The following is a 23,403-nucleotide window of genomic DNA, read 5'->3' as shown; positions in this document are numbered from 1 at the left end:
CACTCTTTCTGAGTAACTTTCCCACCTCCTTGCCTTCAGATATTGCCTCTAACCTGCTAACTCCCAGATCATATATTCAGTTAAAATTTCTATTCAGAGATTTTTTTACCCATGGACCCATTTGCCCAAATGCCCACTGGACATCTCTACTAGGGTGGCCAATGAGCATCTGAGCCTCAGCGTGACCCAAACTCAACTCATCATCATTCCTTTTTCCCTGTGCCAAACCACTGAGTGAATGGCACTACCTTCCTTTCAATTGCTCGTTCCAGAAACCAGGAAATCACCCATAGTCTGTGTCTAAGCTCTTACCAGATCCTGTTGGTTCTGTATTCTAAGCAGATTTCTTGACTAAGTTGCTCTCTATTCGCATGAAATGGACTGTGAATGGCTGGTGTCAGACAGTCTCCTGAGTGTTTTAGATATGTATGCTAATTTAAGTTTCACAACTACCTAATGAGTTCTAGACACTATTTACCATCATTTTATAGATGAGGTAACTGAGACTCAGAGAAGTTACTCAACTTGTCCAAGGTCACACAACTGGTGAGTAATGGGGCCATCCCTGACTTTATCCACAGTCAGTTGTAAAAGTTCTATGACCTGTTATTGGCTGCTCCGCTGTTTTTAGCTGCTCCAATGTTCCTCCAACTTCACTGTGCATAAAAATCGCTTGAGCCTTTTGTTTAAAGTTCATGTTCTAATTTGATACGTCCAAAGTGGACCTGAGTAACGTGCATTTTTTTTACATGTCTTCATTTTGAATACGACTTAATTCCTTGTGTGTTTCTTATGTGGTCTCTTGAAAAGATAGGAATAAGAAAAGAACAGGGACATTCCTTCTATGTTTCTCCTGTTTGTGTGTGACATTTGTGTCATTTCCTCTTTTACTGAGCTTTTGGCACTTTCTCTTGCTCTCTCTGGTTTCTCAAAGATTCCATTCAACAATTTATTGCTCAGATGACATCTTTTGTTCATATCCTTAGCTATAATTAACCCAGGTCTGAGACCTTTGGTTTCCTTAATGCTAGAAAGAAGACTTCCCCTAAGGATTTCCTTCCAGCTCGAGCAACATCATCTTTACGCTTTCCAACAAACCTTCAAGGAACAACGATGACCAACCTTCAGCATCTCTCTTTTGCTAATGGAACAAAACAGGAACTCTTGCTCCAACTTGTATTTGAGCCTTAACTCATGGGGCTCATGATTTAGCAGAGAGGCTTTCACCCTCCATGACCCAGCCTCTGGGTCTTCCTGTAGCTTCCCATCCCTCTAGGACGCATTCTAGAAATATGCCCTTGCTAAGTCTCAGTTCTACTTTGTACACTTTCCTGGTTCCCCCATGACAAAGTCATCTTTCTCTCTTTCCAATCCTATAATTCTTTGCATTTCTCTAAGGTACCTGTCATATTTTACATTGTAATTGTTTGTGGGCATTTCTCACCTTGTCTAGTTGGCAGGGTCATGGTTCCTCTCTTGTTGGACTTTAGCAGCACTTAGCTCCCTGCCATATGGCCATCTATTAGCGAAAAGATCAGTTTTGCTAAAAATCTAGTATCTGATAAATTCCTTTTCCTCCTTCTTAAATTTTTCATATTACTTCCCAGCCTCTCTTTCTCTGTGTATAATGTGCATGCTGATAATGCTTTTTAATATACTTTAATGATTATGAAACAAATACATACCATTATGGAAATTTTTAAATATCTTAAGAAGTACAGAGAGAGAAATTAAATTAATCTGTAATTTTACCACGTACAGATAATCACTACTAAGACTTAGCATATGTCCCTTTAGTAATTAAATTTCTGTACAACATGGGTTTATATATTTGATTGTGCTTCTTACAAATGAAGTGTAATCTTTTGAAGGCATAGATACTCTTCACAAACAACTTTGTCTTCTCCTGTCAAAACCTCTTCTTTCTTCTTGATGTCTGATTGCATTGTTCATGACCTCTAGAACAACAGTGTATAGCAAAACTTACAGGCATCTTTGCCATGAAGTTTCAGGGACATTTTTAGGCAGAATATGAAGGATCTTTTTCTTTTTTTTTTTTTTTAATTTGACCAGAGAGAGAGACAGACGTTGAGAGTGAGAGAGAGAGGAAGCGAGAAAGCAAGCCACCAGATTCAGGACTCGAACCCTGGTCGGCCATGTGGGAGTGTCCAGCACCTTAACCACCACGCCACCTGCTGGTCCCAAAGGATCTTTTTCTTAACCACTACATATCAAAGAGTGTCTCGGAAAGAATAGCTAGGCCGATTTTTAAATTTGGGGTCATCACGTTTGCTCCTCAAACTTCATGAATTTTGGTCTGCTGCTACATTGGTTTCCTAGACCTACTGTTCCCACAGACTAGGTGGCTGGGTGACTTAAGACAAAGAAATCTCTTCAGTTCTTGAGGCTAGAAGTATGAAATAAAGGTGTTGAGGCAGTTCTGACTCCCTGTAGCTTGTAGCTGTATCACTCCATCATCATGTGACCTTCCCTACATCTTGGTATCTGAATCTGCCTCTCTTTTTTCTCTTTTCCAGCCACTAGATTTAGGGTAGGCCTAAATCTTGACAAATTACATCTGCAAAAACTCCATTTGCAAGAAAGATCATAGTCTGAGGCTTCAGTGGGACCTGAATTTCTGGAGGACACTATTTAACATGGCAGTTATCGCCTGCCCTTTAGTGTTCTGAAGAGAAGTCTGCGCAGTTCTAATTTATTTTCTTTCTTAGTAACCTTTCTTGCCTGAATTTTTCTTGGATTTTCATTTTTTTCTTTTAATGTTTGCCATGGTTTCTCTGCACGTTTCTCTTTTCATTAATCCTGCCTAAAGTAATGCATCTCTGTGATTCTTAGACTATTCATTTAGTTGAGAATGAATATTTTCTTCTGCTATCTTTGATTATTGCTCATTTTTTCCCTTGAAACAGTAATGACTTTTTCTTTGTCCTCCATGGCTATCTTTTCTTTCTCCTTATTTTCATTTTATTTTGTTCCTTTTCATTCTATATTCAGCATCTAAAATGATGAAGATAGGACTGTCTCAGTTTTCTAAAATTAACATTTTGATGTCCTCCTCCAGTGAGGATTTTAATCCTACATTTGCATTTTTATTTTAATTTAATTTTATTTTATTTTGGTCTTTTATCTCAACCACTTGCACAACTTTAAACACTATTGCAGAGATCGTGTCTTCTCTCTCACTGAGGACAGCAACTGCTTTTCTCAAATTTTATGTTGCCCTAAAAGTAAGAAATGATTAGAGATCTGCTTCTTTTTACAGTTTTCAGAATTGCATATAGCATTTTTTCATAGCTCTCATGTTGGGTTTGCTTTTTTTTTTTCTTTTTACAAAATCTTCAAACAAAAACAAAGAGCTTTTGTTTTTAACATTCAAAAGGTATAACTGGACCTTGGCTCTCATTGTCCTTTGGGACTGTTGTTTCTCTGAGCTAAATAGCTGGATGGCTGGTGATTATCTAAAGCTCCCTGATCAATTTCTAGTGCCTAGTTGATGTTTATATCATGAAGCTCTGCCACAGAGAGATAGGATGTTCTCCTGTGCTGGGCTTTTTTGCTGCTCTGAACCAGTGCTCTAAAATGTATGTGTAGCAGGGGTTTAGGAGCTACTGGTAGCTGTTTGGTAGGGAGAGGAATATTGAAGTAATGTTTGCATGGCTCTTTACATAAGCTTCCGAAAACGCCAGCTGCTTAGATCAAAACAGAATGGAGATTACAAAGAGGTTAAATCTCTTCTCAGCCCCAACCACCCATTGATGTGGCCAGCTGCTGGGCTTGTTGGCAAAACTACTCCCCAGAGTGCTCTGCTACTAGGACTCTTCCTGTCTCTCTGCCTCCTTGTGGCACTTAACCTTTTTTTTTGGAGAGGTTTTTGCTATAGGGTGCATGCGCTTGCCAGACAAGGAGAGACAGAAAGCGAGAAATCACCCCCCAGGGGGGATGGCCACACTGCAATCCCTTCTCTTCCACTCTCCTCTCAGGATCTTGGGCACTGCACGCATAAGCGCCCAGCATGAGTTTAAGCTACATGGTTTAGGATTTGAACTGTGGACGACTACATGGGAGTCCAGCGACATAGCCATTATGCTAACTGCTGGTCCTGGCACTTCACCTTTGAAAACTGCATTTTTAAAGATGGACTCTCTCCCCCTCCTTGGAGTCAGTGTTTTAAGATGGACTCTCTTCCCCTTCTTAGTCCACTGTTTCCTTGGAGTAGAAAGAGGTATTAGCAGGAGTGGAGCTACTTCAAAATGCAGAACCCATGCACTGGAAGGATGATTCCCAATGCTGTACTGTTACTCTCCGTATAGACCCAGTATCTCCTAGCCAAAATGAGACAGTGGAGGGAAAAGTAAAGTGTCTTCCTGCCTCCGTAAGTGCCACAGATTCGCTGTACTCCGGGCAACAAAGCCAGTCACCAAATGTTTCTCAGCCTTACTCCATTCATCATAGTAAGTAGAAAATGACCTGACGCTTTGGCCCTAGGATTGACAATCATTGCTTCAGATTCATGAGTTGTCATCTCTTGTGGTGAATCTTCAGAAGTATTTTATAAGGAAATTGAGTATCAGGGACTGCTAGTCAGATACTGTTTTAACTAGGAGACCAAATATGTATTTTGAGATGGAGAGTTCAATGACAGTACTCATCCTGAATTCCCCTGAATTTCCCAAGAAAATAGGTTAAAACGTCATCTCTTAGGAGAAAGTGTGTTTCTGGAGTGGTGACTGTGACTGACAAGGTGGGAGATGTAGAAGGAAATGGAAAAGGAGTGGATCAAAGGATTAGGAATGGTGGTGAGGTTCTAGCCTTAGTCATGTAAAAAGAGTTTGTTGTAGGCCTGATCTGTTTCTATGAACACAGAAGAGGAAGAGTTCAGCTGGTGGGAGTGACTGAGGGCTGAGTCTGACTTGGTGGGCATGAGGAGAAGTCAGCAGTACCAAGACCTGTGCATTGGTAAGTACAGCTTTGAGTTAATTAACATGGATCCCCAGCTAGAACATGTACCACAGTAGGTAGTGAACTAGGTTCAGTGTGACAAGACGTGCCAGTGTAGATCAAAGAATGTGGATGGGGAACCAGCAGTTAGCGTAATGGCTATGTCGCTGGACTCCCACGTAGTCGACTGTGGTTCGCGTCTGGGACCCGGTGGCTTAAAACTCACGCCGGGCGCGTGTGTGTGCGTGCCCAAGATCCCGAGAGGAGAATGGAGGAGAAGGGATTGCGGTGTGACCATCCCCTCTGGGGGGTGATTTCTCGCTTTCTGTCTCTCTGTCTCTCTCTGTCTGTCTGGCGAGCGCACGCGCCCTATAGCGAAAACCTGTCCAAAAAGAAAAGAATGTGGATGGAGCTTTGGGAGTGGGTGCAGAGCAATGGAGTCAAGTGAGGTCATTAGATTTGAGTAGGTGGAAAGACATGAGCCCAGGCTATCTGGTAAATCACTTGAGGGATGTTGAGTTTGCTGAGGATGGTGGCCAGGGATGAGGACGATAAGAAAAGTCTGAGCTGAGACCCAAGGCCTTGATGGTTCTCCTTCAGCCACATGTCTCCTGGCTCAAGTCTCTTGAGCCAAGCTGAGTGTTCTTTCATGTGCCATGATGTTCAGCACTCCAGCTCCCCCGCCCCCTAAGTCTTCCCCTGTCACCTGGCACAGGCAGAATTGGGTGGAGGGGAAGAGTGGGAAGAAGAGAGCGCCTCCTCTGGTCCCTGTGCTGGTGCCTTTGCTTCTCCCTGCAAGCATTGAAAATGAACTAAAAGAAACCCAGATAGAGGGCCCAGAGCAGCACTCACTAGTGAAGCGGTGGCTCATCTACCCATAATGATGCCTGCCCCCCCTTTTAAGTGTATTCATTTATTTCTACTATGAGTGAGTGAGAGAAAAGAAGAGACAGCACCTCCAGTAAAGTCTTGGCACTGCAATCCACTCCCAGCTTCAGCCAGCCGGGGATCATGGGCTCCCAGATGCCCTGCTGCTCAGGGAGATCTCCAGTTGCAAATGCAGCCTCCACCCTCCAATTCCCTTTTACCTTTTTTTGATGCAAACATTTAAGTTTGCATTCTTCCTTTCTGCGCAGTACTTTCTAAGTTAGGTGTATGTGCGTGTGCACGTGTGAGTTCCATATTTAGAGTCAAATGGGTCTGATCTCTTGACCAGTATTTATAGTTAAAAAAAAAAAAACAGCTTATGTTACAGATAATTTCTTAAAAGTCCTTTACATTTTCCAGAGTAAATGGCATTATAGCAGCCTTCCCCAGCTCCCCCAGGCAGAGTTGGTCTCTCCAACTTTTGACCTCCTTCCAGCTCCCTGTTCTTGCTTCTGCTGCTATGGCATTTAACCAGATTGGGTTGTGATTTATCTGTTTATATGTGTGTGTCTTTCTCTCCCACTAATATTTGTGGTCCTCTAGGGCAGAGATCATGTTGAATTTATCTTTATAAGCCCGGCAGTTAGTACAGGCCTGGAAAATAGTTTCTCAGTATAATGTTTGCTAGATGAATGAATATTTAACTGGATCTTCCAAGAGTTTCAATGCAGCATTAAAGTAATTCAAACATACTAATCAGGAAACTTATGTTAATCATTAGCATATTCTTATGGTATGTATATATAAATGCACATTATAAGATTTAGCATGTACTATCGCTAGACACTATCTTAGGCTCATTAAATGTTTTACATTATCAAATTTCTTCCCTGAGCCTAGAAAAGGGTAAAATCATTGTCCTCCTCTCAGAGATAAGAAAACTAAAATTTAGAGAGAAAAAGTAGGTGATTTTTTCCCAAGGTCATAAAGCTAGTAACTGTAGATCTGAGATTTGAACTTGGTCAGTTGGCCCCCAAACTCGTACTTATAACCACTCATCTTAAAGAAAAGAGATCTGGGGAGTAATATAAAATATTGTTGCTTGTTTTTATTTTTAGAGATTTTTGCTATAGGGAGTATGCACTTACTGGAGAGACAGAGAGATAGAAAATGAGAAATTACCCCAACTCCAGGGGGGATGGCCACACCACAGTCCCTTCTTCTGCATTCTCTTGGGATTTGGGGCACGTACACACATGCAACAGGAATGAGTTTCAAGCCACCAGGTCTGGGACTTGAACTGCAGATGAACCACGTGGGAGTCCAACACCTTAACCACTATGCCACCTGGTGGCCCCTAGAATACTGTTTTTAAATACATACATTACATAACCTTTTGGGGATTTTTTTTGTAAAAATATTATTCCCATGCTTTATAAACCTGAATGCCAAGTACACAGTGCATGCTAAACAGCAGTCACAGAGAACCCATCTCTGATTGAGAATAGAACCAGACCAAAGAAACAGCACAAGTGAGCACAGGACGAGAGTGCTCACTGATATGTGAAAGATTATGTATTCATATTAACTTAAGAAACAGTTTCACTTAATTGCCTGTAATATAAAATTAACAATATATTTATAGTAGTTAACAAACATTTTTTGCTTCCTATTTTTATTTGATTTTGAATTAATTTGTTAAAGTATAAATATATGTTATTGCTAGATATTACTTTTTTCCTGACACAAAGCATCTAACACACGTAACACTATTCAGTGTTAAATAAATCAGTTACAGTTTTGCTGAAATTGGACTAGAACTTCTACTTAGGATATGAAATCACATGAATTTCCACCATATAATATATTTAACTAAAAGAATGGGAAACCGGTTTGATCTGGGTCATCTGGTCAACTAGAGTTGCGTGACTATGAAGATGTTTATATCTGTCCTGACCAATAAATGGCCATTTGGAGCTACTGAGAACTCGAAATGTAACTCATGCATCTGAGGAACTGAATGGCTCTTATTTTCATTAGTTTAAAATTACGTTTAAACAGGGTGAACAGCCACAATACCAGGCAATGCAAGAACTCTTAAGGAATTCCTCATAGTGCTTGGCAAGTAATAGCCAAATGATCATTTAATTTTCTTTTCCTTTTTTTCTCTCCTGAGCACCATCCTCCTTGTGATCTAATCACTTGGTATATGGTCAGATCAGAGATATGAAACCAAATAAAGCAAAATAATACAAAATCTCATCCTTTTTTCCTAGCATTGCTGATGTCTGTCTGTTTGTTTGTGAACTCCAATTTTATTCATTTAAATTACTAACACAATGGTTACTGTGGTCGGCTGTGTGATGTGATGTTGAAAGGCTCTTCTCATGATCGTAATTCTCATGAAGTAAATGTTACTATTTTCATGTTGAAATTAATGTTTGATCTTATGAATTATTACTTCTGAGATATCGAATGAGGTGTTTTTGGTCTTGTTTTTGGTTTTGTTTTTTAAGAGAGATTTTTGCTATAGGACACATGTGCTTGCCAGAAAGAGACAGAGAGACAGACAGTAAGAAATCACCCCGCCAGGGGGATGGCCACACCACAGTACCCGCTCCTCTCAGGATTTGGGGAGTTAAAATAGTCTTAATGTGCTGATTGTTTTACTCTTCTGCTCTTTAATCCAAAAAGAATACACTTTATTAGGATAAAAGTTGATCAGTGAGAAGCAAAAAATAGCAGATAGTAAGACATATTGCAGAAATGTGCAATATTGCTGTAACTTTACTCAAAAATTATGAAAAGATAACTTAAATAATGGAAAAATAAGTGAAAGAATAGTCTTGAGTGCTTCCTGAGAAATACAATTTTCATCTCATTCCAAGCACAGGTTGCTGCTGCATTACTGACGGTAAATACATTAACACCATTTCTCAGATCTTTTTCACTAAAGCAAATGCAAAAAATCGGCTAGTTCTGCTCTGAGGAAGCTGCCCTGCTTTCCTGCGAGTGAGCACGTGGCTGTAGTGTGACTGTGGTATGGCTGCTGTGAGAGACAAGAACCTTCACCTCCGCACCGACCCTCCGGACCAGCACAGCCTGTATAAGACAGTGTTCTGACAACTAATTCAGTTTTATCAGTAGCTACTGGCCAGTAGTCAGATTTCTTTCTCCTCTTAAAGTAATTTTTATTGTGTATGTTTTCCTAGAAAAATTTCCATTTCATTGACTTTTTTTTATATTTGTGTAGCTTCATGTAGTATTTTCTTAATCTTTTTAATGATTTCATGAAAGAATTTACTTTCTTTATTGTCACTAGTGTTACCCATCTTTGTGCTTTGCTTTTTATTTATTTATTCTTAAGGTGCATGTGCTCACCAGAGAAATAGGGAAAGTGAGATACCACCCCGCCCCCAGGGGGGATTGCCACACTCCAATCCCTTCCCTTTGATTTCTCCTTTTGAGATTTTGGGCACACATACCTGGTATTTTTTGAGCCACTAGGTCCAGGACTCAAACTGCACAGTTGGCCATGTGGGTTCCAGTTGCCTTAACCATTGTAACCAGCTGACCCTTTTTTTTAATCCCATTGAGCTTAATTTCTCATTCAGTTGCATTATGCTGAAACATGAGCTGTAGAGAGTTTCATAGACTACTATACAGAAATTTTTAATTTTATGGAATATTGTAGGTGTTTTCATGCTTTCTGTCCAATATTAGGTCCGTATTTTTTTAGCTCATTTTATTTTTATTTTATTTTATTTTTTTACATTTTTTAATACATCCAGTCACATTTTTTAGCTTACAAGGTGATCGTTTCAATATGTGAACATTTCTCCCCAGTCCAGTTGATCAAAATATAACAATACCAACTCCCTGTCTCAACAATGCTGTCTCCATATTCCTCCTCCAAATGTTTTTCCCCAGGCCCCACTCCTCCACACACACCATCTGGCATTCACACCCATCTCTTGTGTTTGTACATCCTTTAGCCCGTCAGCTTCAGTTATAGAGTGCAGACACTTGGTATATATTAAGTGGGGACATACAGTGTCTCTCCTTCATATCCTGGCTTGCTTCACTCAGCAGTAAATCTTCCATATTCTTCCACTTTCTGTCAAAAGTCAGGGTTTTGTTCTTTTTTATGACTGAATAGTATTCCATAGAATATATGTACCACAGTTTTTCAATCCATTCATCCGTATGGGGACATTTGGGTTGGTTCCATGTCTTAGCAATTGTGAAAAGTGCCGCAATAAACATCTATGTGCAAGCACTTTTCCAATGAAGAATTCTTCTGTCCTTTGGGTAGATGCCAAGGAATGGGATTGCCTTTGGCTGCAGTAGCCAGCAGCCTGGTACATCTGAAGGCACCTGGCGCAGTGTGCAACTTTTTCTTTATTCCCCTCTCTCCTCCTTTCTTTTCTCTTGTGTTGTCTTCTCTTCTTCTTCCATCTTGCCAGAGCAACTAGCTAGGCCTAGAATTACAGATCTGAAATGTTCTAGTCATATAAATTTATATTGGTTCCTCCCTTATACGGAACCAGCTGTGAAAAAGGAGATTTTGCTCTTTAGACACCTGACTATTAGGTCAGTATTTTAAAGTTCAATACATGTTTCAAGAGGTGTATATTCTGTTTGTGCCTTGATAAATTCAAGATATGCTATTAAGTCATGTTTCTTAATTTTATTATTTAATTCTTCTATAAATCCTCACTGGTTTTGCCTTGGTTTATCAGAAAGACACATACTAAAATTTCCAATGATAATTTTATAAACTCCTCTTGATATTTATAATAATTTTTGTTTTATAATTACATGTTATTATTAACACATCAGTATTTATAGTTATCATATTTTAGAAGTGGGTGTCTCTGTTTATCCATGTAAGGTAACTTTTTTGATTTGATATCTTTTTCTCCTAAATTTTACTGTCAGATTTTATTATTCCCTCATTTCTTTTTTTTTTCCAACATACCAACACTATTTTTTATTTTGCCTTTCTCTTCTATGATTGCTTTATCATATTCAATATACTCCTTTTGCAGTTGGTGGACTTTCACTTATGTTTCCAATCATTGAGTCTTTTTTCTTTTAACAAGGAAATATAACCTCTTCATATTTATTAAAATGTCTATGCTTTTTCTCCCTTGGCATCTAGGAGGAATCCCAGGCTCCCATTTATCCATTTCTTTATTTTAACCTCTCCCAACACTCTCTCTCTCTCTCTCTCTCTCTCTCTCTCTCTCTCTCCTTTAGAAGTACAGATCTGGAATGATCAGATTTAAAAACATTTTACTGATCACTGAAATTCTGGATAGCCAGAGCTACATTTGTAAAAGCCAGATCATCTAGCACTTTCCCCAGAAAGGCCACATGTGAGAGGAGATTTGCCCAATCCCTGCCTCTTTGCTGGTTTGGGGTGCCAGAGTCTCAGACTGCCTTGCTTTATACATTTTCTTTTCATACCATTCAGGCCAATCTATCTTGAGTAAAGTAGTTCTCTACATTTGGTCTAGCTCACCACAGGGGCATAGGGTGGTTTGTTTAATGGATGATTTTGTTATTCCTGTGTTCTCTGCCCGTAGAGCATCTTTATAACATCCCAGTTCATTCTTCTTTACACTTTTACTCAAATGTATTCTCTTTGCTTTCAGTAGTCAGCAGTGAAGGAGAAGCCAGGTAGCTTACATCATCAAGTTCAAGGGAAAATCAATCTGAGTAGTAGTGTAATCAAGCCTCGTAGGTTCAAGTTAACATTCATGAACTCATACTGACCTCTTCTTTTTTTTTCTTTTTTTTTTTTGCCTCTTCTTTACTTTGATCTTCCCTACATGATAGACCTAATAGGATTCTCTTAAATTTCTTGCATGAGTAATGACCCTTTTGTGGTTTCCAGGGCTCATCTATATGAGCCTTTGCCCCATTTTTATATTCCTTTTGGTCATTTTCAGTAAGAACTTGGCATCATTCATCCATTCATGCATTTCTTTTCTTTTTTTTTTTTTGGAGAGGTTTTTGCTTTAGGGCGCGTGCGCTCACCAGACAGACAGAGAGAGACAGAGAGACAGAAAGCGAGAAATCACCCCCCAGGGGGTATAGCCATGCCGCAATCCCTTCTCCTCCATTCTCCTCTTGGGATCTTGGGCACGCACGCACATGTACCCGGTGTGAGTTTTAAGCCACTGGGTCCAGGACATGAACCACGGTCGACTACATGGGAGTCCAGTGACATAGCCATTACGCTAACTGCTGGTCCCCATGCATTTCTTGTTTATAAATATTTAATGAATAACTATACTATGTCAGATGGTGTGTTTAGCTCAGGATGTGGTGGTGAGAAGAAATAAAGACAGTAACCACTGTCTTCATGGAGCTTACTGGGGAGTCGGAGAGCCTACACAGACAGGCGTGAATCAAGTAATCACACAGAGAAATGTAAATCACAACTCTGTATATTACTCCCAGAAACAGTGGGGTTATTTTCCAAGGTACTGAGGTCAGGGAAGGTATTCTTGAGCAGTGAGCAGTGGGGACTAAGCAGTGGGGACTTCCGTGGAACTATAGGATGAGTAAGGCTTCATTAGGGAAAGGTGAGAGTAAGCCACATTGCATGCCAGAAGGAAGGGTGCTAGGATAGAGATGGGATTGAGACACAATCAGGTCTGCAGTTTGCCAGAATCACCCGGGCTATAGTGTAAGAAGTTGGTTGGAGAGGCACAATGGTAGATGGATGTCTAGGCCAATTAGGAGATGGTTGTGGTCATCCAGGTAAGAGAGAGGGCAGTGACTTGCTTGACATAGTGATTGGAAGTGGTGGTAAAGGTGATAGAGTTAAACCCATTAGCCAGAGATCTGAGTTCAGTGTTTTTACAGATTTTGTGATCATGAGTTTGGAGAGAGCTAAATTCCCTCTAACCATTAAATCATTAAATGAGTTCTTTCTTTATCTTGAACCTTCTAAGCAAGATGAGTAATATGCTTCTTTTCTAATCTCAACAAAAGAGAAGAGCACTGTTGCCTTTGCCTGACTGTATCTGGAGTGAAGTGGTAGATGTTTCATTTATATTTTTTATATGAATGAATAAATCAATGAATCAGTGAATGACTGTCACCTCTTCTCTGAAGCTTTTGAGTGTTAGATAACACTAACTCTAGTCAAGACCATATCTTCCAACCTCTACTTCAGGGGTAACAGGTAGGAGCGGGGTGTCTCCACTCTGTCTTTATGTATTTATGCCTGTCATTATTAATTGATTATAGTGCTCTTTGCTTGCAAAGTCCAGATATGGTCTCAGAATGTTTTTTTCAAAGCCCTTGAGGTAGCCTATGCCAATAGCTCTCATCTTGAAACCCATTTGTTGTTTCTTCTATTTTAACAGACAGTGAATAGAAGCCTTTAAGCAAAGAAGACATTGACACTGAGTCCCCTGAGTTCCCTATGAAAATGACAGTGACCCTTGGAGAACTAAATTTATCATGCTCTTTAGGACTGGCTCTGTAAAGGTAGAGAACAGTCCACAAGTATCACCCTCACTTAAGGCACCAACTAGCTGAGTTAGGCGATCCCCAAGAACACCCTCAGTTTCAGTAATTTGCTGGAAGGCCCATAGAACACTGTTGTCTATAGTGAAAAGATTAAAATCAACCAAGGGAAGAGGTGCATGGATCAGAGTCCAGGAGAGTTTCAAATGCAGTGCTTCTAGCTGTTGTCTGCTGTCGTCTCCTGATGGAGTCACAGACAAATCACTTCTTCCTGGTTCCAGTATGTGGAGAATTAACAGGCCAGGGAAGCTCACCAGAGTTGTGGTTTCCAGAGCTTTAATGGACTTCATTGTGTAGACATGGCAGACCACCCACATGACTGACATTAGCTTTAGGGAAGCCTCTTCCTGCAGTGATAGAGAGGATACCCTATGAGCCAAGGCCCCCATCATCAATCACATTGTTACTATCTAGTGTGGCTTAAAGTCCCAAAATAAACAGACACTTCTGTAGGACATTCCTGGGGCTCAGAGTTCACCTCCCAGGAGCTGAGAGCAAAGGCCAGACCTCTCATGCCCAAGGTGAAATTATTTACAACACAGCATCCGTAGTTCATCCTTAGTTTTCTGACAGCATGATGATTGGATGCCATCACTAGTAAGCGTATACATAAAAATATTCTTTTATTTATAGAAATTAGTTTGCAGGGTAAAGACTAGGACTTTTGTTTGTTTATTTGAGTTTTGCTATAAGAGTGCATGACATTGGACCTAACCGAGGGCATTTCCTGAAGGACAGTCAGGTAGGTTAGTAGGGAGAGAAAGATAATGGGTGCTGGAGTCTGGCTGCCTTGGTTCACATTCTATCTACCTCATGCTAACTCCTTACAGGACCCTGGCTAGTTATTTTGCCTTTTGTCTCAGTTCCCCATTTGCAAATAAGAATAATAGTGCCAACCTTGTGTTGTTATTACGAGAAGTAAATGAAATAATACATGTTAAGGGCAGAAGAGCACATGGCATATAGAGACACTCAGTAAGCAGTAGATAATATTTTATATTTGTCATGAAAAAAAATGATCAATCTTTTTCAAATAGTTTTCCTGAAAAAATTTGTGGAGGGTTGTTCCTGAAATGTTTCCATTAATTCTCACACCCTCATATCTCTTAACCACCAGTGAAAATATAAGTAGCAATCTTTCCTGAGTAATTGCATTTCTGGGTGAGCCTTGAGTTCAAGTATGAGAGGTGTCCCTCTGGGCAAGTGTGTTCTCATGAGTCTGGGACATGAAAATTGTTTACAGATCTTTGCTATGCATTGTGGGTAGGTTTAAAAGGTTTTTAAAGACCTTTTGTTTTCTCAAGTTGCTACTGAGAAATCCAGAAAGAAAAAAATAAGTGAAATCTCAAGTCAGACATTTTAGGACTGACTTGCCAAGCCCCAGCGTTCTGTCCACCCATCTCTTGAGCATCGAGCCCCTTGAAAACTGTCTGCGAACTTTGACTCACCAGGGCTAAAACACTGTCTAGTATGCCTGCTTTGAAGGGGACTTGTTGGCCCTTTGGAAACTGTTTAAAACTGAATGAAGCACATGAGCTTTTCCTGACTTAGCAGAGCCCTGAGTTCACGCCAGCCACTAACAGTTCTCTAGGCTTTCCTGTGAAGGCTACTGAACTGGAGATTGGCTTTAAGTCTCACCATCTGTGTGCTGCCACGTGTCCACATGTGATGTGTGTTAGGATTGTTTTCCAGGGAGCATTGCTTTAATGCTGTCAGTATTGGAATACATTCAAATTTAGGTCTGAAGCTGTTGTTTTCCAGTCCTGGTTCAGTGTTCCTTTCCTTTGGGCTCCTGGAAACTGTGGGGGCTGACTGTATGAGGATTTGGCAGAGGGCTGGGCTCTCCAGCTTGTGTTAGTTTTGGCTTCTTCACAGGCTGAATGCGTACAGAGGAGCATCATGAAGGGTGACCCCTCCATCTAACCAAGCACTCTTTTTCCCCCAGCTTATTTCCAGTGACGCTGATGGAGCCATCCAGAGGGCTGGAAGATTCAGAGTGGAAAACGGCTCTACAGATGAGGTAAGGAAGCCACCAAGGGCATGGCTGTGATGCCTGTGAGACAGCATGGAACAGTTTGTGATCCTTATTATCCAGAAGACTGCCTAGACAGGTCTCTGAAAAGGGTAAATAGAGCTTTCAGAGCCTTGCCAGAAGCAGAAGTGAAGGGAACAGGATATTATTCTGGCATGGGAGATGCTATTAATGGTGCAACACATGCCCTTTAAAAAAATCTATGACAATGGGAGGACCAGCAGTTAGTGTAATGGCTATGTCGCTGGACTCCCACGTAGTCGACCGCGGTTCGAGCCCAGCACCCAGTGACTTAAAACTCACACCGGGCGCGTGTCCGTGCGTGCCCAAGATCCCGAGAGGAGAATGGAGGAGAAGGGATTGCAGCGTGGCCATCCCCCCTCGGGGGTGATTTCTCGCTTTCTATCTCTCTGTCTGGCGAGCGCACGCGCCCTATTGCGAAAACCTCTCCAAAAAAAAAAAAATCTATGACAAAATCAGGTAAATACACAAAGGTGTTCTGCCAGCGATGGGACTAAAGAAGCATCCACAAAGCCTTTTGCAAATGTCCCCCAGAATCCCAGCTCTTCCCTTTGCCAGGCTGGTCAGCTTGGCACTGCCTCATGAGCAGACCAGGGTCCAGGAGGGAGATGCAAAAAAATTATAAAATGATTTGAAATGTCATCCTGGGGACCAGCAGTTAGCGTAATGGCTATGTCGCTGGACTCCCATGTAGTCGACCACGGTTCACGTCCCGGACCCGGTGGCTTAAAACTCATGCCGGGTGCATGTGCATGCGTGCCCAAGATCCCAAGAGGAGAACGGAGGAGAAGGGATTGCGGTGTGACCATCCCCCATGGGGGGTGATTTCTTGCTTTCTGTGTCTCTATCTCTCTCTGTCTTTCTGGCGAGCGCATGCGCCCTATAGCAAAAACCTCTTAAAAAAAAAAAAAGTCATCCTGTTAAGAGAAGATCCAGGACAGAAGACTAGCACTTTCTACCACCCCTTGGGCTCACACCCTCTTTATGGGTTCTTCTGGTCTTCCTTGTTATAGGCCAAAAGGATTCACTTTCTTTTTTTATTTTCTTTTTTTAATTTGCCAGAGGGTGTGTACACTCATTGGAGAGAGATGGTGTGGGGATAGCAGGAGTGAGAAAGTCCCCACATGGGAGATGGTCATGTCATATTCTCTTCTACATTTCTCCCTCATTTTGGGATTTGGAGCATGTATGCATGCACATGTGCCTGGTACAGGACTCCCAACTGCACAGTCAGCCTTGAGTTCCAGCCACCTTAACCACTATGCCACCAGCTGGCCCAGGACTTACTTTTTTTTTATCTTTTTTAAAACTTTCATTGCCTCATGGGAACCAGCAGTTAGCGTAATGGCTGTGTTGCTGGACTCCCACGTAGTTGACCATGGTTTGCATCCTGGACCTAGTGGCTTAGAACTCACGCCGGGCGCGTGTGCGTGCATGCCCAAGATCCTGGGAGGAGAATGGAGGAGAAGGGATTGCAGCGTGACCATTCCCCCTGGGGGGTGATTTCTCGCTTTCTGTCTCTATGTCTCTCTCTGTCTGTCTGGCGAGTGCACGCGCCCTGTAGCGAAAACCTCTCAAAAAAAATAAAAACAAAAAACTTTCATTGCCCCTCTGTCTCTTGGGGTCTATCCCCAAAACTACAAAGTAAAGCACAAGCTGCCTAGTTTTTTTTTTCTTTGCTAGTTCTTTGCAAGATAGTGCATCACGGTGCTTTAGCACCCCGAGCTTTGGAAATGGACAAGCCTGGATTTAAGTTCCAACTCCTCCACCTCCTAGCTGTCAGCATGGGCAAGTGACTGAGGCTTTCCGGCCTTGGCTTCTTCAACTGAATATTAGAAACTTTCTCAAGATTATTGGGAGTATTCAGTGAGCTAAGGTCTAAAGAGGATATTTGTTGTTGCCATCACCACAGCCACTACCATATTGTCCACCTTGCTCTCCTGACCACCTCCTAAAGCAAATCCTTGGTGAAAGGCTGTGTATTTAACTTGAAAGGCCACAGAACGAGGGAAGTTGTTGCTTACCTTCACCTTTGGGCTTAGCTTCCTATGTTCACTTATCTAGCATGGTAGCCTGGCCACTGCTGTGTGAGGTGAAGGTGTGCGGTCCCACCTTGGGCTGGACTCCTGAATAGGTACCCACATACATCTTGTCCAGTATGATGTCAATTGACCCAGATAGAAGAAGGAACTCCTAGGAAATTTTGCTTCTGAAACTTGAAAACAGCCCTCCCCAATGGCCTGACTCCTTGGGTGAAACAACCTTATCACCACAAACAGGCGGCAAAGGATGTCCCAGGAGCTAAGCCAGGAGCAAAAATATGGAGTCTTTATTTTCCAGTTCTCACAAAACTAGTGTCTACCTGCTGAGTTTCTACCTTGAGAACCTAAGTACCAGAGATTCCAGAGGCTCTGTGCCTCAAGGCATCCTTCTGCTTCCAACATTTTGCAGAACGTCAGCCAAGCTTAAGCCAAACAAACTACACTGGACTGTCTCCACTCCACATAAGCTGCCAGGACCAGTGTCTACAGAAAATCCACACATCCCAAACAAGACATAAATGGAGTCTTCACGTGCTCCTGTAACCACCATCTCCTTTGGCCATCAAGCACTGCTCACCTGTGTCACCTGGCGCTGCCATATGCCAGAGAACAGGTTCTGGGACCCAGTGAGGAATTAGAAATCACCTGTGGCAGGTCATGGTCAGGAGTGGTCCTAGAGTCAATTTGCCTGGATTCAAACCATGGCTCCACAAGTCATCAGCAGCATGGATAGTTCACATGACATCTTGGGAAACATTTGGTGTAGTTATTGATTTTACAAATCACTGCAGTCTGTTGTGTTCAAAACATAGTCTTGTCTCAGATTGCTTTTCTAGAAATATGATATCAAGGATCAAATTTTTTTTAGTTTTTGTTTCTACTAAAGCTACTGAGCATGAATGTTCAGTTGGAGCACCTTGCCTGTATTTTGTGTTGGTCTTTGGTGCAGTGATTAAGTACTACACAGAGGAAGTAGGACCCCACATGGCCAACCAGGGTTCAAGTGCTGGCCCCATTAGCTGGGTACACACACACACAGGATCCTGAAGATAGAGAATTGGAAGAAAAAGAATTGAGGTGTGACCAGGCCCCACTTGGGGCTGCATGAGCATTCTCTCTTTTTCTGTTCTACACTTGCATGCACAATCACTTGCAACCTCCGAAATTAAAAAAAGAAAAAGCAAAAAATATTCTGGTCAGTGTTACTGCCTGGCCTGATGAAAGATCTTATGGCACCAGAAGGGGAAAAAATAACTGGCTTGCTTAGAGTTAGTTAAAGCAGTTAGTGCAATAGAAGACTCTATACAGCAGCTTAAAATTCTTCCAATTCATGAATGAGCAGATTGTATTACAATTTTATTATTGAATTGTAAGTGGTTTTCTTTAAGAATTATTTATTTAATTCCATTTGTTATTATCATTTTTTAATTTGACCAGAAAGAGACAGGAGAGAGAGAAAGGGAAAGTGAGAAAGCAAGCCATTAGGTCCAGGACCCGAACCGCAGTCAGCCATGTGGAAATCCATTGCCTCCAACCACCACACCACCTGCCAGCCTCGTAAGTGTTTTTTCTTTTGCTTTTTTTTGGAGAGGCTTTTGCTATAGGGCACGTGCGTTGGCCAGAAAGACAGAGAGACAGAGAGACAGAAAGCAAGAAATCACTACCTGGGGGGATGGCCACGCCGCAATCCCTTCTCCTCTATTCTCCTCTTGGGATCTTGGGCATGCACACATACACGCCCGGTGTGAGTTTAAGCCACCAGATCCGGGACTCAAACTGTGGTCGACTACATGGGAGTCCAACGACGGAGCCATTACGCCATCTTTATATAGTCTGGCTGCTAGACATTTATCAGATATGTGAATTACAAAATTGATCTCCCATTCTATGGGTTGTCTTTTCACCTTCTTGATTATATTCTTTAAAACACAGGATTTTTTTATTTGATTATGTCTAGTTAGTCTGTTTTTTTTTCTTTTGCTATATGTGCTTTTGGCATTATGTCTAAGAAACCCTTGCCTAACCCAAGGTTGTTTGGCCCTTGCCTTTTATAGTTCATTGTTCCCTGAAGATAATGTCAAATTTGTCTATTTCTTTAAACATAATCAGTTTAATGGTTTTATCATCTGTGACTGATAATGCCTATATATGACATTTTTGTGACTCTCTATTAATTTTTTTCTCCTGGCATATGATCATAGTATAATATAGTCCTTTGTGTGCTTGGCTGCCTGATGGAATGCTGTTTCTTGTCCTCGAAAATTAATTTTTAGGAATAATATGAAATGTAAGATGAGTTGCCTTTTGACTTGCATTTGGTTTTGGCAAACAATTTTGAGCTAAATTCCCAGAGACCTTTCAAACTACCCAAGTGATGCAGACTGGAACTGAAAATGAATGTGAAGGCTTGCTTGTGGTCACCATACATCAGAGACACTCTGCCACTCACTCTGCTCAGCATCATGGCAACCTTTTTGTGGTCCTTGGTAGCAGAGATCATTTCTTCTGGTTCATTCTTCCCTTGCATGTGTAGCTCTCTGCCTTCCAAGGTCAATGTAGGTAAGTCCTGTTAGACTTGCTTACTTCAATGAGTTTTTTTTGTTTTTGTTTTTTTTTTGAGAGAGATTTTCACTGTAGGGCACGTGCGCTCGCCAGACAGACAGAGAGAGACATAGAGACAGAAAGCGAGAAATCACCCCCCAGGGAGGATGGTCACGCCGCAATCCCTTCTCCTCCATTCTCCTCTCGGGATCTTGGGTACACATGCACACGCGCCCGGCATGAGTTTTAAGCCACTGGGTCCGGGACACGAACCACGGTCGACTACGTGGGAGTCCAGCGACATAGCCATTACACTAACTGCTGGTTCCCTTCAATGAGTTTTTGAATTTGATTTTTGCCCTCTTGCTCCAGGAGGTCAAAATCCAAGTTCAGTTTTGCCAGGGTTGACAAATGTCCTCAAGCCAAAAAGGGCTTCCATGCTGCACTTAACTCTCTACATTTCCTCTCACCTTTCAATTTGGGTTGCTTCACCCTTGTCATCTGATGGACACTCTTGTGTTTGTTAGGAGATGCTTTTAATATTTTCTAGTACATTTAATTTCTTTAGTGAGAGAGAGAGTCTGAACCATGTAGTTGTTTCTTGTGACATCTTGATTCTGTCACCTGTCCCAGTAGCTAACCCACCATTATAGAAAACATAAAGTATATAAGAAGCGCTTTCCATATAATATGGCAACGCTTTCATCCCACCTGCATCTATAGGGTCATTTCTTGGTACCAGACTGAGCCCTGGATGCAGAGGGGATAAGACTGCTGCCCTCATGAACTCACAGACTGGTAGGGAAAGCAGTCAACAAACAACAAATATACAGAATGATCACAAAGTTTGGTAACTACTGTGGAGAAACAACTGAGCCCATAAAGTAAAGAAGAGAGCCCTACTTCAGATGAGTGGTCAGACACACCCTTATCAGGGACCTCACAGGGAGGCTAATACCTCTGAGCAGTGCTTCTCAGATTGTCTATGGTGAAGGACCCGCTTTTGGACTTCCATCTGTTGCAGCACTATTTGTGGTTCTAATGTGCATGTCTAGTATGCAGCACTCACCTTCTGCATCTCACCACCGAGTTCTGTAGCACCTCAAAAGGTCTGGACTTTGTTTAATGGGACAAAGCTGGTGAGCATGTTCATAGATGATATGGTGGGAACAATTTTGCTTTCAAAGGAATCTAGGTTCAGACCTAGTCTCTACTATTTAATAACAGCTTATGATTTGGGACCAGCAGTTAGTGTAATGGCTATGTCGCTGGACTCCCACGTAGTCGACTGCAGTTCGAGTCCTGAACCCGGTGGCTTAAACTCACGCCGGGCACATGTGCATGTGTGCCCAAGATCCCGAGAGGAGAATAGAAGAGAAGGGATTGCGGCGTGGCCATCCCCCCTGGGGGATGATTTCTCACTTTCTGTCTCTCTGTCTCTCTCTGTCTGGTGAGCGCACATGCCCTATAGCAAAAACCTCTCCAAAAAAAGAAAATAATAATAATAATAATAGCTTATGATTTAATGTCTCTGAACCTCAGTTTCTCAAATGGTACAAAGAGAATGAGTCCTACTTTGTAGCACCTGGCCTTCCCCATCCTATTGTGCAATCTGTATTTTGTACCTAACTGTAGGACTTTGCATTGCACACAGTGAATTTAATTAATTTAACTAGTGTGCCCCATGTGCTCCATAATTGCTAATTGTCAAAAGTTTCTTGTGACATCTTGATTCTGTCACCTGTCCCAGTAGCTAACCCACTGAGCAGCTTTAGATCAGGTTCTGGTATACTTGTCTTGCCATCTGTGCGCTCATTCAGATTCTTAATTAAAATGACTATGACCCCCCCCCTCCCATGGGTCACTGGGGACCTCCTTCACAGCTCACGCGTGTGTATCAATTAGTAGATGGTGGACCAGAGGGGCACTCTTTCAGCGTTTTACAAATCTGTCTTCCTCAGCATGGGCAGGATTCTCTTCCACACTGTTGAGGAATGTGTTAATTGGTACAATATTTTGGGAGGACTTTTAGTAATAAATAAGAATGTGTATTCCATTTGTTCAGAAGTTCTATTGTTAGAGTGTATATTGTGGCATTATTTTAAATGGGTGGGGGGAAACTAGAAATAACCTCAATTCCCATCAGTAGAGAAATGATCATTTAAATTATGGTTCATTAGACAATCATATATTTAAGAGCTACTAAAAAGAGTGAAATAAGGTATACCATGGAAAAATGTTTAAGATAGAGGATTAGACATAAGAGCTAGTTCCAAATTTGTATAATATCATCATCACGCTTTCCTTAAAAACAAAATTGGGGTGCTGTATATGGATTTTGATTAAGATCTCCTTAAAATATGCCAGAATCTATATTGTTGTTATAAAGAACAAAGTAAATTTGCAAAAATATTTCCAAGGTATTTACTTTAGTGAAAAAATTTTCAGTGTAATACCTGTACTACTGTCCCATTTATGAAAACAAATTGTGACTATGTATGCATGTTGTATGTGTGTATATATGTCTACATACATATGTGTGTGAATGTGTAATGTATGTATATGTCAAGTAAGTACATCTCTGTAAATGAATACAAATATCTGGGACTATCTAAACTAATCTGGTAGCATGGTTATTATTGAGGAAAGAAGTGAATTAGGACATGGAAGGAAGGAAGAGAGAAAAGGGTTTTGGTTTTTGTGTGGTTTTACTTTTTTACAACCAACTAGCTTATATTCATATTTATACATGTAGTTCAAAAAAATTTTAGTTTGTTCCTTTTTTAGAATTATTTTATCTAATATTTTATTTTATTTTATTTTTTACCAGAGAGAGAAAGTAAAAAAGCAAGCCACTAGGTCTGGGACTCGAACTGTGGTCAGCCAAGTAGGAGTCCAGATTCTTAAACACCATACCACCCACAAGCCCTTCTTTTGCTTTATTAAAAAAATTCACCTTCCTGGGGCCAGCAAGTGGCATGGTGGTTAGGGGTGCTGGACTCCAACATGACCAATTTGATTTATGTCACCAGGTCAAGTCCAGAAATTGGTGGCTAGCTTTCTCACTCTCTCTCTCTCTCTCTCTCTCTGTCCCTCTCTGGTCAAATTTAAATACATAATTAAATTTAATTAAATACATAAATTTTAAAAAGTTAAATAAAATAATTCTGAAAGGAAAAAAAATTCACCTTCCCTATTTCCAGTATTATCTCAGCAGTTTAATTTAGAAGAGTCTGTGAAAGAGTATCTGAAAAATCCCGTGCATTATATAAAACTGTGTCTCTTTTGTAATCTAAGTGTTATATTGTGTGGATTCCCACTTAAAGTCAAATATTACAGAGCATTCCAATGAAATCTGGGTGTTACAAATGGGTTTTGATTAAGTTCTCCTTAAAA

General features: G+C 41.2%; 1 protein-coding gene across 1 annotated transcript in view; it reads left to right on the top strand.

Moving 5' to 3' along the window:
- GARNL3 (GTPase activating Rap/RanGAP domain like 3) overlaps positions 1-23,403 on the top strand; it is a 139,452-nt gene that overhangs the window by 32,773 nt on the left and 83,276 nt on the right. The window contains exon 3 of the mRNA XM_006154090.3: positions 15,317-15,391. Coding sequence (XP_006154152.1) covers positions 15,317-15,391 — 75 coding nt within the window. The remainder of the gene's footprint in view (positions 1-15,316; positions 15,392-23,403) is intronic.

This window comes from Tupaia chinensis, unplaced genomic scaffold, assembly GCF_000334495.1.
Source record: "Tupaia chinensis unplaced genomic scaffold, TupChi_1.0 Scaffold000394_1, whole genome shotgun sequence".
NCBI lineage: Eukaryota > Metazoa > Chordata > Mammalia > Scandentia > Tupaiidae > Tupaia > Tupaia belangeri.
This window is presented reverse-complemented; position numbering and strand designations above follow the sequence as displayed.